The following is a 12,578-nucleotide window of genomic DNA, read 5'->3' on the forward strand; positions in this document are numbered from 1 at the left end:
GAAGTTTTCATGTTTGTGGAGAAGACTGAACACGTAGAGAAAGAGGCAGCAACTTCTCTCTTTTTTAAATTGATTTTTAGAGAGAGAGAGGGATAGACAGTAACATCGATGAGAAAAACATTATCGATTGGCTGCCTCCTACACACCCCCTACTGGTGATTGAGTCCACAACCCAGGCACGTGCCTTGTTGGGGAATCAAACCAGTGAGTGACCCCTTGGTTCATGGGTAAACGCTCAACCACTGAGCAACACTGGCTGAGCAACAACCTTTCTCCTTTTGACCTAAAATTTCCTCTCCAACATCCATCAGTTATTTCTCTCTCATCTCAGGCTGAACATGTCCTTTCACTTTTTCAAAATGAACACATCAACTCGTGTGTCCTAGATCCCAAAGTCACTAATCTTCCTCGGGGCTTATGTTATCTCATCATCCTTTTGACTTCTTGGCTGGCTCTCACCCCTCAGGTTTACCAACTCAGTCCAGTTCTCTCCCCAAACTAATATATGCAAGCCTTTGGCTCATCCAATAACCAACCACAACCCTACCTCCTTCCTTCCTATAACGACTGCCATTGACAGCTCCACCTCTGACTTCTGGCCTTGCCACTTGAGAAGGCCAGGTTCAAACCACCAAATCCAACAGGCTTTATATTCAATCCTTAAATACTGTTGACTCTCTCAGGATATCTCATCTTTCCCCCATAAATCCGGTTCTTTCTTTGGCTTCTTTAACACTTTACGTTTTCCTGAGTAATCTACCTCATTTTCTTCCTCTCACCTATTGAATGTGGGCAGGCCTGGTTCCCGGCTCCTGGTTATCTTCCCGGAGGCTTTAATGAGCTGCCCAGCTGCACTTCTTCTCAGGGGTAAAGGCTGCCAAACCTCCTGCCCCCGAGTGGTCTGCTCAACCTCTCATTTCTAATTGTCAGCTTGTCAATCCCTCCAGAGGATGGCTTTTAAAACCCAACCCAGACAAATCCAAACCTATCATCTCACTCCTTGTGGTAGATCTTTTCTGATTGTTTGCCCATGGCTAAATGGATTCGCTACCATCCTTTGGAAACTGACCCCAATCCACAGGGTTCGCTGCTCAAAGCCACTTGGCTTCTTGATCACAGTTGATTGCCACAGGGACAGGCACCTGCCTGAGGCAGAGCCACTCAGCCTGCCCTAGTCTTGAAGTGAGAGAGACAAAGACCTGGGCTAATTATAAATGGCACCGTGCAGGGAAAGGACCGTGAGTCCCGGTGCAGGGGTCCCTTAGAACTGTCCCAGTTCCCAAGCTCTCTGGTCATTCAACTGTTCCATGGATTCATGAGATATTCTAGAAGAAGTCTAGTGAGGCCCCTTTTTTTGGCAAAGCTTGCTTGAGTTGGCTTTTGCTACTTATAGACCTTTAAGTAACACAACCACCTACACTTCTCCAGGAATCTCTAATTCTGTCGGGGCCCTGCCACTCCCTTCCCAGCCAGGCTTGAAACTTGAGTCTGCCCTGGCTTTCCCTGAGGCCCACATTCAGCATGCTCAAGCCCTGCCAGCTTTACCTCCTAAACAAGTCCCCTCCTCTCCACATCCTGGAGTATTGCCCTAGGTGCAGGCCTGTGGTCTCTTTGCTGGGCGTGTCCAGCCTCCATAGCCTCCAGTGGTAGGTAATTTAGGCACATCGCTTCTCTAAAACCCAAAGGCTGTCTTATGGCTCTCACCACAGCATGACGACCCTTCTCCTCCCGCCTCCCAGGTGCACAGGTTTACCTCCTGCTATTTCCACTCCTGGTGCCAGGCAGGCCTGACGAGCAGACTAATCTAAACAGCCTCCATCTTCACTTCCTCCATGATTCCTGTACTTCTGGTCCCTTTGCCTTTTGGCCCTGGTAAAATCTTTTTTTTTTTTTTTTTTTTTTTTTTAAGGTCTATCTCAGGCCCTTTCCCCATTTCTTTGTGAGAACCTCTCCCTGCTCCCTCTGGGACTGGAGATCCCTGACCATGTTTTAAGTTCATGTGCATCTCCCCTTCCAGATGGGGAGGCACGGGCTACTTTTAATTCCTGGCACCACCGTGGATGATCAGAAGTGGACGTGGAGTGAATTCGTTCATACACCGTCAGATGTTTACCAGGATAGGAAAAGGCCCGAGAGAACAGCCAAAGCCAAAGTATTTCCTTCTGCCCTTGCTTGCTGTGCTTTTAGCCAAAATCAGGGGATGGGTTGGCGGGGACGGGTGGTGGGTGCTGAGTGGATGAATTAGAATGTGACCCAGGCTTCTTGGCATCCGTGTCTGAAAAGCAGGATGCTCCTGGAGTTGTTTTTGATTCCAGGAAGAGCACATTCATATGGCCTTTGAGTTTAAAATTCATTTCCATATACATTACCTGACTTACTAGGTGCTGCAACCCGGCGAAGCAGTCAATGTTTATGGAGGCCAGTTGGTGGGTGAGGAGGCATCAACAAGGTCACACTCATAAAGGGCAGTTTCCATGGGAGACTGCCTTCTCACCGCAGATCCAGGCTCTTTCCCTCTGTTATACCGTTGCCTGCCTCTCCAGTGGCAGAGTTAAAACACCATCAAACAGGCTATTCATGGAAGTGGAAATAGGTGTGTGTGGGGGTAATCTGCTTCTAAATCATGTCACATTTTCCCCACCCTTGTTGCCAGACACGACAGCGAGGCAGATTAACCACCAGTACTAAAGGTTATCCTATTTCCAAAAACAGATACTGCCCCCAAACACTTTGATTTGATGGCAAAATACTTTAATTTCTCATAAAGCCACTCCCCCCACCCCATGGACTTGACATGGAAAAGAATCTGCATGCGTGTGTCCTGGCTGAGCAGGAGGATGACGTGTGCATGTACATATATGCATATACATACAGGTTTATTTCATTGATCTGATCTACACTTCTGGGGGCTGCTTGAAGCATCTTATCAAAAGGAAACACATTGTAAGCAGGAGGTAAAAAAAAGCTTTTCAGACCCAACCCACATCCAACAGATCGGTCAGTACTGGATACACAGATTTGGTTCCAAAGCTGAAATAGACCGTCTCACGAAATTCAGTTATTTTATAGTATGCCATAAAAAAGAGGGACACATGTCTATTGACAACTTAAATATTAACTCAACAGGCTACCTGGTGATATAAATAGGAAAAAAAAGTGGTCACGAACTAGGAGTGAGACTATGACATCAGCCTCTCTTGGACTGCAAAGGATGTTAAAAAACCTATCCTAGAATCTAAAACAGGAAAAGAAGTCAAATATTCCACTCCATATAGACCCCATCTGGCCCACATCATCCCCCCAAGGAGTATACCCCCAACACATGAGGTTTACTAACCACCTGCTACAGATGTTACTACATCACTAATTAACAATGATCACAGAAAATGTGTCATACCAGAGGTTTTGTTATACACAAAGCCTTAGTGGCTGTGGAATCTTCCCCCAAGAGCTGTGGTCAGAAGGTAAAGTGACAACGTCCACTCCACTGTTCCAAGAAACCACAGCTAAGACACGGGAGCAGTGGAGGGCTGGTTTGCGCAGTGAGCTCTCGCTGGCGTGCTCCACACTCCAGTCAGAAGGGCTAGGATGTGGGGAACAGTCCCAGCCAGGTGCTGCCGCCATCTATTCCTGGGCCTCCTTGCGGGTCAACTTGTAGATCTCGGTGGGTCCGTCCACGTGGGTGATAGTGGTGGTGAGCTGGAGTTCTTCCCCATTGTGGACCCTCAGATCACCTGAAACAGGGGTTTGGGGGTGAGACATGTTGGAGGAGGAAGGAGAAGAAAGCTGGTTCATCTCCGTAACCACCGCCCTTTCACATTCTGAGCTGACAGCGAAAACCTGGGCACGAACACCAGGGCTCACGCCCAACCTTTTCACTCAAACTTGGCAGTAATTTCATCCACTTTTGTCTCCCAGAGAAGAGAGATGAATGAGAGATGAGTCAGCTTACTGCTTATGTAATTTGTAGTCATTACTAACATTAATGAGAGCTTACTTGGTGCCTGACGCTATTCTCAGTGCTTTATCCTTGATCGTATTTATCCTCACAAGAGCCCTTGAGGCTGATCATGCCAGCGTCACAGATGAGGAAACTGGGGTGGAGGGAAGGTGACTGCCCCAGGTGACGGAACAGACACACAGCAGGGCCAGGAGCTGGGCCCAGGAAGGAAGGCTGTGCTGTGGCCTAAGCCTCCCTGTGATGGGAAGGCAGGCACACACACCCGTGTTGTGAATAATTGTGACAAAGTTGCTATGCCATGTGTAGGCAAACAAGACCTGCCTATTACCAACTGAATGGACAGGGTACTACGTATAGTACTTTTAAGAACAATTAGGAGTTTTCTTCTCAAGGAAAAAGGACGAGAAACACACTGAATTTTCTGCTACCCCCAGGATTCTGTACACAACACCATTGTTTTGGTCACCCCACACAGTGGCCCCGCAGGGTGCTTGGTCAAAGCTAGTTCTTAATTTGCATATCTGGGAGAGCCATCAAAAGTTCAAAGCCAGTTTCAGAATCTGCATGTCTGAGAGTCCTCAGCATTTCAAAGAGTCCTGACCACCCCAGGAAACCGCTTAACACCTCCAAGTGTTTACCTAAGGAATCCCTTTCATTGAAGACTTCTTAGAAATAGATGCCAGGATGCAATTTTCTTCAGGTTTTGAACCAAAGATGGGAATTCTTTAAGCTTAAAATGTGATTCCAGTTAGCAGGCCCTAGAAAATGTATCTGATCCTACAGATCATTTGAAGAAACAGCCAAAATTACTTGGGCTTCTTTATTTCACAGGTACCTATATTACAGGATGTGCCTGACACTGTTCTAAACACTTTGCAAATATCAATACATTTGATCTTCGTTCCAGTCCTTTGACAGAGGTGCTGTTGTCATCATTCCCATTCTGCTGATGAAGGAACTGAAGCACAGACAGGCTAAGCACCTTGCCCAAGGCCCGAGTTGATACATAGAGATTCAAAGGGGAGCTATGAGACTCCAGCATCCAAGTGCTCAACCTTTAGGCTATGCTGACACTGTAAATATTCAAGTTTCCAACAGCCAGTGAGACTGCCAGCAAAGCATAAATTCACATGCAATGTGTTACAGTCAGAAATACATATACACAGTAATTTGGATAGATTGTTCAGGACGTTCATTTTGCTCTTTTGTGTCTGATGAAAGAGAATTTATAGCACCAAGTATCAATGCACTGACAGTAAGGAGAGCTGTTACCTATGAGCATTTACCATATGCACCAGTAGGAGCTTAACGTGGCCTGTATTTCCTTATAAGATATGAAGACACTATGGCTCAGGTAGGCAATTAATTTCTCTATGGGATGCAGCTTGCTCCCAGCAGAGCTAGGGTGAGGACCCGGATCTACGCACCTCTGGCTAGTGGATCTCTGATTCACCTGTGGTTGTATTGTACCTCAAAGGCCAACTCTTTCCATGCAGGGAGTGGGTGTGGGAAGGTGGCGGTAACATGGCAGGAGTGGGGATCCCTCCATTTGTCTCCATATTCCAGGGACCCCCACTCCTGCCAAGGTCTCACTCCATCTGTTCTTCTCCCTCTCTTGGCTTCTGCGGCACCATGCACAAACACACTGGAAGACTCTTCCCTTTCAAGATCCAAAAAACCCTTCCAAAAATGTGATGTGTTTCTTACTGAGGGGGGAGAGGGAAGAATAAAAGGAAAAAGAATAAATGATGGAAGGAAGAGAATTCTTCGGTTTGAAATATGTCTCTTTCTCTGGTTTTATGATGTCAGTTCATCTCCGCTAATTAATAAGACAAAGGCTTCTTTCTTTCTAACCTCTGTGAAATGAGATGGATCTCTGGCACAGGATTTCATCTCAAAGGACTACTGATGGGCCCATATTTTTGGTATCATGGCCAGAGGTAGCTGCTGCTTAATGCTAACTGCCTGACATGCATACTACGGACCCAGAAACCTACATAAATGGAACTATAATGACATAATGGTAAGCACAGCTTTTAAAGGCAGGCAGCTTTTTTTAAGTGACAATTATTTGTGTATCTGTGACTTTTTTAGTATAAAAAGAAGAAGAATTCTAAGATTGTTTCACCGAATCTGGAAGAGATCAGTGGTCTTCTAATATTAATAAGGGCCACCTAATTCTTTCCTCACAACCACTAAGACAAATTAACACCCCATTACCCAAACATGGGGGCCAGGGAGGTCACACACCATGAGCTCCTGTTCATTTCTTGAGAGCCAGGATTCCAATCCATCTGTGTCCACCTCCAAAGCTTTGGTTGTTTCTGTAACATTATTGACTTCATTCTTTTCTGTGGGATTTTTTCCTCGTCCCTCACTGACTTCCTTCCATTCACCTTCAAAGCTAAGTTATCAAAGGATAACTCCCTAGAAGTCCCTGGTTCATAGCAGGATGAGAAAATCAAGGTGAGTACAGTATTTGTAAAGCAAAATTATTTCCATGCACATGACTGTTGTTTACTCTCAGGTTACGTCCTTCCTATATGTTGCATGTTAATAAAATAGTGGATGGTAGGTCTCAATATTCTTTTTTCTTTTCTAAAGAATGTGAACATGCAGCACAGGATCTGGTATAGTAAGTGCTCATTACAACAACCACCAAGATTTGTCTGGTACAGGCCAGTCTCGCTCCTCCCTGTTCTACTCCGCATGGCTAGGCCCACAGTAAACAGGTATGCCGTGGGATGACTCTGCTGTTGTGATTCCCCTGGAGGGGGATGAGGCATAGTAGTCTTGGTGGGACAGGGTTCAGAATCCTGGGTCCAGCCATCTCTCAATCCCTTTCAATCATCAAACATAGCCTATACCAGGCTTGGGGTGTGGTATTTCCTACCCACCTCCAGACACTCAACACCAGGCAACTGCAAGGAGGGGACACAATAAAGTCTAGAAGTTTTGAGTGGAATCCTAGTGTTGTGGGCTGACTTGTATTCCATACCCCATAATCATTTGTTGAAGTCCGAATTCTTCAATACCACAGAATGTGATTGTATTCGGAGACAGGTTCTTTAAGGAGGTAATTACGTTAACGTGAGGCATTGGGATGGGCCCTAATCCAATATGACCAGTGTCTTTATAGGAAAAGGAGATTAGGATAGAGGCACACACAGAGGGAAGACCATGCGAAGACACAGGGAGAAGACCTCTAAGCCAAGAGAAGCCCTGGAAGAAACAACCCTGCCGATAACTTGATCTTGAACTTCTAGCCTCCAGAATCATGAGAAAATAAATAGATTTATGTTATTTAAGCCACCTAGGCTGCTATTTGTTATAGCAGCCCAGCCCAACTGATACCTTTAGGAAGCAGAAAGGTCCTTTCAAGCAGGTGACTGAGGTACCTTCTATCATTGTGGGGTGCTAGACATTCTAATTCTCAGAAAATGTGATTTTAGGTGCCTGGGTAAGGAAAGATCAAGCCACTGGTAGGCAGGAGAGGCAGGAGCAGAAAGTGCCTAACTGCAAATAGCAGAGCAGGAGGAGTGAGGCTGGCGAAGCTGGAGAGGCTGGTGATGGCCTGCCTGTCACCTCTTTCCCATCGTCACTAGGGAGTGGGAAAAGGCTGTTGAGGCCCATGTCAGAGTCTGAGTCCCGCCCTGGTGGAAAGACCAATTCCATCTAGACATCAAGGAGAAGCCGGGCTGGCCAGGGTGAGTCATCTAACAGGCAACCAGAGGAAAGACCTCAATAAAAGGCAGCCACTGTCGAAGCCTCATGACTCAAACCAAACATTTACTGAGGCAATGAAAGCCAAAGCCACCTTCCCTGTGAACCCAGCAGCATGAGACCTTAGAGGCTTCTGGAAGTAAAACGGCCACAGCGGGGTAGCCAGCCACCAGGACCTGGGACCTGGCCGCTGCAGTGGTTCCAGCAGCCTGAGGGTGTCAGACAGAAGACATTCTGTGTGAGTAGACATAGAAAGAAACCAGTGGGCAACTAGAGTGTCTCCTGGTCCCTTCATCATCATCCAGTCAGGAATCCCGTTTCTCCTTTTTTTAAAAACCTTCTGACAAGAATTCTCTAGATGAAAGAATACAAAAATGAAAGTGGTTATTAAGAATTGTCGGACTTCTTAGGCAGCACCAGCCTTTTCCCCACATGAACTGGTGGCAGGGAGTTGGGATGGTTGGCTGTGTGTACAGGGCCTTCATGTCGTGTCCCTGGGAGACTGTGCCCTCCCTCCAAGCTAAGGGCTGACCAGCATTAGCTGAAATCTGTTTCCACCTACGAAGATATCCATAGTGACTCACAGATTGGTATGGGAACAGGAAAAAAGAACGATTTTAATGAAAAGGCAGCAAGAGCAGAGCAGAAAATGTGAGTGGTCCTTGTAAGAACGAGGTCTAAAATACCTTTGCCCTAACCGGTTTGGCTCAGTGGATAGAGCGTCAGCCTGCGGACTGAAAGGGTCCCAGGTTCGATTCCAGTCAAGGGCATGTACCTTGGTTGTGGGCACATCCCCAGTAGGGAGTGTGCGGGAGGCAGCTGATCGATGTTTCTCTCTCATCGATGTTTCTAACTCTCTATCCCTCTCCCTTCCTGTCTGTAAAAAAATCAACAAAATATATATTAAAAAAATAAAAATAAAAATAAAAATAAAATACCTTTGTTAAAGTAAAAAAATACATGCATATTTATGTATATATATACACACATAAAATGATGATATAAACATATCCATGCACACAGGCGCACACACATATGCAAAACCATGCATGACTTACCACTGCACTGAGGTTAAGTCAAACAACAAGAAGGAAGTCAGAGCTCCACATGCCTGCAGCACCAACCAGCCATGGAAGACACGAGAACGTGCTGGCTGGGCGCTGTCCTGCCGCACCCCGTGTTTCAGGAGGCAGCTGTGGAAGTCTTGTCTCCCATCCCAAACGTCTAGCTCTCTGGGAACAAGGACTGTCTGTGGGCTTTACATCACACCACCTTATCTCACCTAGCACAGTGCTGATACTGAGGTGCTCAGTGGTTCATTTCTAAGGGCCACTGGACCGAAGCAATAAAAGGCAAACAAATATATGAGAGAAAATGCTCTTTGGAAACTGACCCTCGCTCGCACCTGCTATCCACTTTGTTCCTCTGTCCATTCCCTGACCAAAAGGGAGAAGCAAACGTCTATGCTCTCTGCTCCCACTTCCTCTTGTCACTTCTTGGCATCCTTCTCCATCTCCCAAACAAAACAGCCCTTCTCCAAGGTTCTTTCTTTGGCAGAGGTCTATCTTTTTCCAGAGGCCTATCCAGGATCCACCTCATGCAGGCAAGAAGCATGGCACACCTGTGATTCATTCTCCACAGCAAGAGAGAGCTGAAGTTTTGGCTCTGGACCATAAAAGCAAGGGGTAGGGAGAGCAGTCCAAGCCAATTTAAAAATAAAAACTTTCCAAGAGAAAGGAAAAGGAGCATGAATAAGCTGGGGTGGTGGTGGGGGGGGGAGAAGAAATGTCATCCAGAGAATTTAAAACTACAGTATATCACCCTCAGTGTTCATTTTCTAGGTTTCCATGTAACATTCCAAACCAGCTCTTTCAAAGGAGCTCCAATATCTTGGCAAAGACACCATAATTCCTAGGCTGTGTGTGGCTTGGCGGCAGATGAAGAGATGAAAAGTGAAAGGAGCAGAGAAGAAAAATGATCAGAGAACCCAACATGGAGAGCCCCTTCCAACGCTCAGCTCACAGCACCAGGCGGGACAGGGTGCCACCAGCTGCCAGGGGCACAGACACAGCACCAGGCGGGACAGGGTGCCACCAGCTGCCAGGGGCACAGACACAGCACCATGCGGGACAAGGGTGCCACCAGCTGCCAGGGGCACAGTCACAGCACCATGCGGGACAAGGGTGCCACCAGCTGCCAGGGGCACAGTCACAGCACCATGCGGGAACAGGGTGCCACCAGCTGCCCAGGGCTCATGGGCTGCCCTGAAGTCACAGTTGATCATGTCACCACCGCAGACCTGCTAAATGGTGTCTCCTCTGTGTTTATGATCAGACAGGGTCTCAAAAGGGTCTGCCCACTAAACTGCTTGGAGGATGTTTCTGAACAGGGGCCCTATTACATTAGAGGCAGGACAATTCTTCACTCAAGGAACTGCTTCGCTCAATGCAGGACATTGAACATACCTAGAACCCGGTCACTAAATGCCAGTGGCATGTCCCAGACAATCTAAAACAACCATGAGCATTTCCAAACACCACTTGGTAAAAGATTCAGGGGAGGTGACCTCCTCTTGAGAACTAGATTTTTTCATTTTTTAAAATTGATTTGAGAGAGAGAGAGAGCGAGAGAGAGAGAGAATAAGAGAGAAATATCGATTTGTTGCTCCACTAATCTGTGCATTCATTGGTTGATTCTTGTATGTGCCCTGAGCAGAGATCGAACCCACAACCTTGGTGTATCAGGATGACACTCTAACCAACTGAGCTACTCGGCCAGGGCCGAGAACTAGCTTTTGAGCTTTCTGTGAAATTGCAGTTCAAGCTGTCTTCAACAACAACAAACATATGATGAGAAAAAGATCAAGTGCTATTCTCAACTGCAAGGCTGCAAGCCCAGGAGGGCAGCCATGGTGCAGGGAAAGAAGTCCTACTGGGAGCTGCCTAACACCTGGCTGCAATTCAGCCATCTGGCCCTGCAGGGGGCAGGCAGCCATGCTGTCTCTGCAGGGGTGGCTCCAGCTCTGGCCTCCCATGTGCCTGAGAGTGCCAGAGCTGGGCAAAGTCTCACCGGTGTTTGGAGACCCCTTACCTGTGACAGAATCACGCCCTGGGCTGCGACTTTATGACAGGAGGTGCTCCTCTGCCCCTTCCTTGCTATCAGGAAGAAAGAAAACCATAGAATTTCATGGTTCCACGAGACTCCGGGAAATCACTTACAATCGGGAGAAGTGATGCACAGGGGAGTGAAGCAGTTTGCCAACAGCCATAGAGCAAAAACAACCAGCACAGTGTGTGTGCATGAAGCACAGGTCAGCACTCCATAATTCCTACCCATTCGAATGATCGTTCCCACATCCTGGGAAGTCCAGCCATTGCTTTTATGTGAAATTCCCCTGGAAGGCAGGAGCTCCATCTTTTGGATTCCTGCTTAATATTCTCAAGTCAAGAACAGGCCCATGTGCTTTGTGCCAAAGTCCAACAGGATGTCCATGAAATGAAATCAGATTCTTGTTCACAAGCCCAGAATGCCTTCCTGCGGGCGCTGTGGAGGCCCCCTGTTGGAGAGGCTGCATGCTTCCACAGGCCATGCATAGAGTAAAACAGAGTTGGTCGCAGTGGAAAGGAAGCTGCGGGAAGTGAATGCTGCCGGGCAGGTAAGTCGAAAGGTACTGATGAACCAAATAGGACCAGAGGCATGGATTCATGGCACAGACTTGATGAATGTCAAAGGGGACGGGTGTGGGAGGGTCTGGGTAAAAGAAGGTGAAGAGATTAGCCAAAGAACATATATGCATATCCCATGGACACAGACAACAGTGCGGTGAAGACTAGGAGAGGGGGGTGGGCGGGAGCTGGGTGGAGGTGGGCAAAGAGGAGGAAGATGGGGGACATCTGTAATAGTGACAACAATAATTTTTTTTAAAGTCTTTATTCTTGCCCAGGACCCATGGCCAAAGGTAAACCGGATACTGAGTGTGACATGAAGTCGAGGACCAGGAAGGAAGGCAGGCCTGAGGTCTAGGATGCTCTTGCACAGAGTGGCGGGTGTAGTGCCCGAGACAGATGCTGGTTGAGACCATTCCTCTACCGCTGACCCTTAGCACAGAGGCCTCCCCTCCTCGCCCCATTTCTCATGTCACCATCCACCTCCTTTAACTCCACTTTCAAGATCGCTCATCTGTAAAATATGAAAGCTAATTCAGAACTCTTATTTCTAAAGCATTAATTCACTCGACGTTTTCAAAGCACCTTAACCAGTCCCCGCCCTTAAGGAGTTGGTGTTCCAACAGGAGTGAGAAGGGCCAGGCGAGCTCATGCACAGCTGCACAGTGAGTGTCGTGTGAGAAGCGTAACCTTGTTCCCCAGGCCTCTTCCCTAGGACGCCGGTTCCAGAAGATACACTGCCTAGGATTAGGGTTCCAGGACCAAATGATGTAATCACTTGGGGAAATGCTGTTACCCCCCGCCCATTTTAAACGACTTACAGTACATATTATTGTGCTAAAGGCATTAAGATGTCTTTTAGTAAAAACCCCATTGATGCTGATTAAAAACCCAATGATTACCAAATGTATTTGACTATTAACATCCCACAGTGACAATATTCTACTGAATCTAATTTGCTGAACTCCAACTGGTGTGATCAAGAAAAGGTTTCGAGAAGGAAGATGCATTTTGAATAAGCCTAAGAGATAGGTAGGGTTTTGTTACGCCCAGATGAAGGCAGGATATAAATCTATTCATTCACCACACACTCACTGAGCACTTCCTATGAGCAAGGCCAACCCCTGGTGCCATGGTGGACAGGCAGACCTTGAACCCTGGTCTCTGCTCTGGCGCAGAGTGGAGGGTACTGGTTCTGATTTGAGGAAGAGCTTCTTATATTTGGGGAA

At 47.1% G+C, this 12,578-nt stretch overlaps 1 protein-coding gene across 4 annotated transcripts in view; it reads right to left on the reverse strand.

Annotated features, from left to right (window-relative positions):
* Positions 1-2,851: 2,851 nt before the first annotated feature.
* WLS (Wnt ligand secretion mediator) overlaps positions 2,852-12,578 on the reverse strand; it is a 104,707-nt gene continuing 94,980 nt past the window's right edge. For 2 of the 4 annotated variants that reach the window (XM_070405354.1, XM_070405353.1), the window contains exon 12: positions 2,852-3,734. In XM_070405354.1, coding sequence (XP_070261455.1) covers positions 3,625-3,734 — 110 coding nt within the window. In that variant the 3' untranslated portion in view covers positions 2,852-3,624. Of the gene's footprint in view, positions 3,735-10,774; positions 10,840-11,541; positions 11,864-12,578 lie in introns of those variants that run through there. The other 2 variants (XM_070405351.1, XM_070405352.1) reach the window with 2 other exon arrangements.

The sequence above is a fragment of the Myotis yumanensis genome, unplaced genomic scaffold (assembly GCF_028538775.1).
Source record: "Myotis yumanensis isolate MYYU_CA2020_CCGP unplaced genomic scaffold, mMyoYum1.0.hap1 SCAF_2, whole genome shotgun sequence".
NCBI lineage: Eukaryota > Metazoa > Chordata > Mammalia > Chiroptera > Vespertilionidae > Myotis > Myotis yumanensis.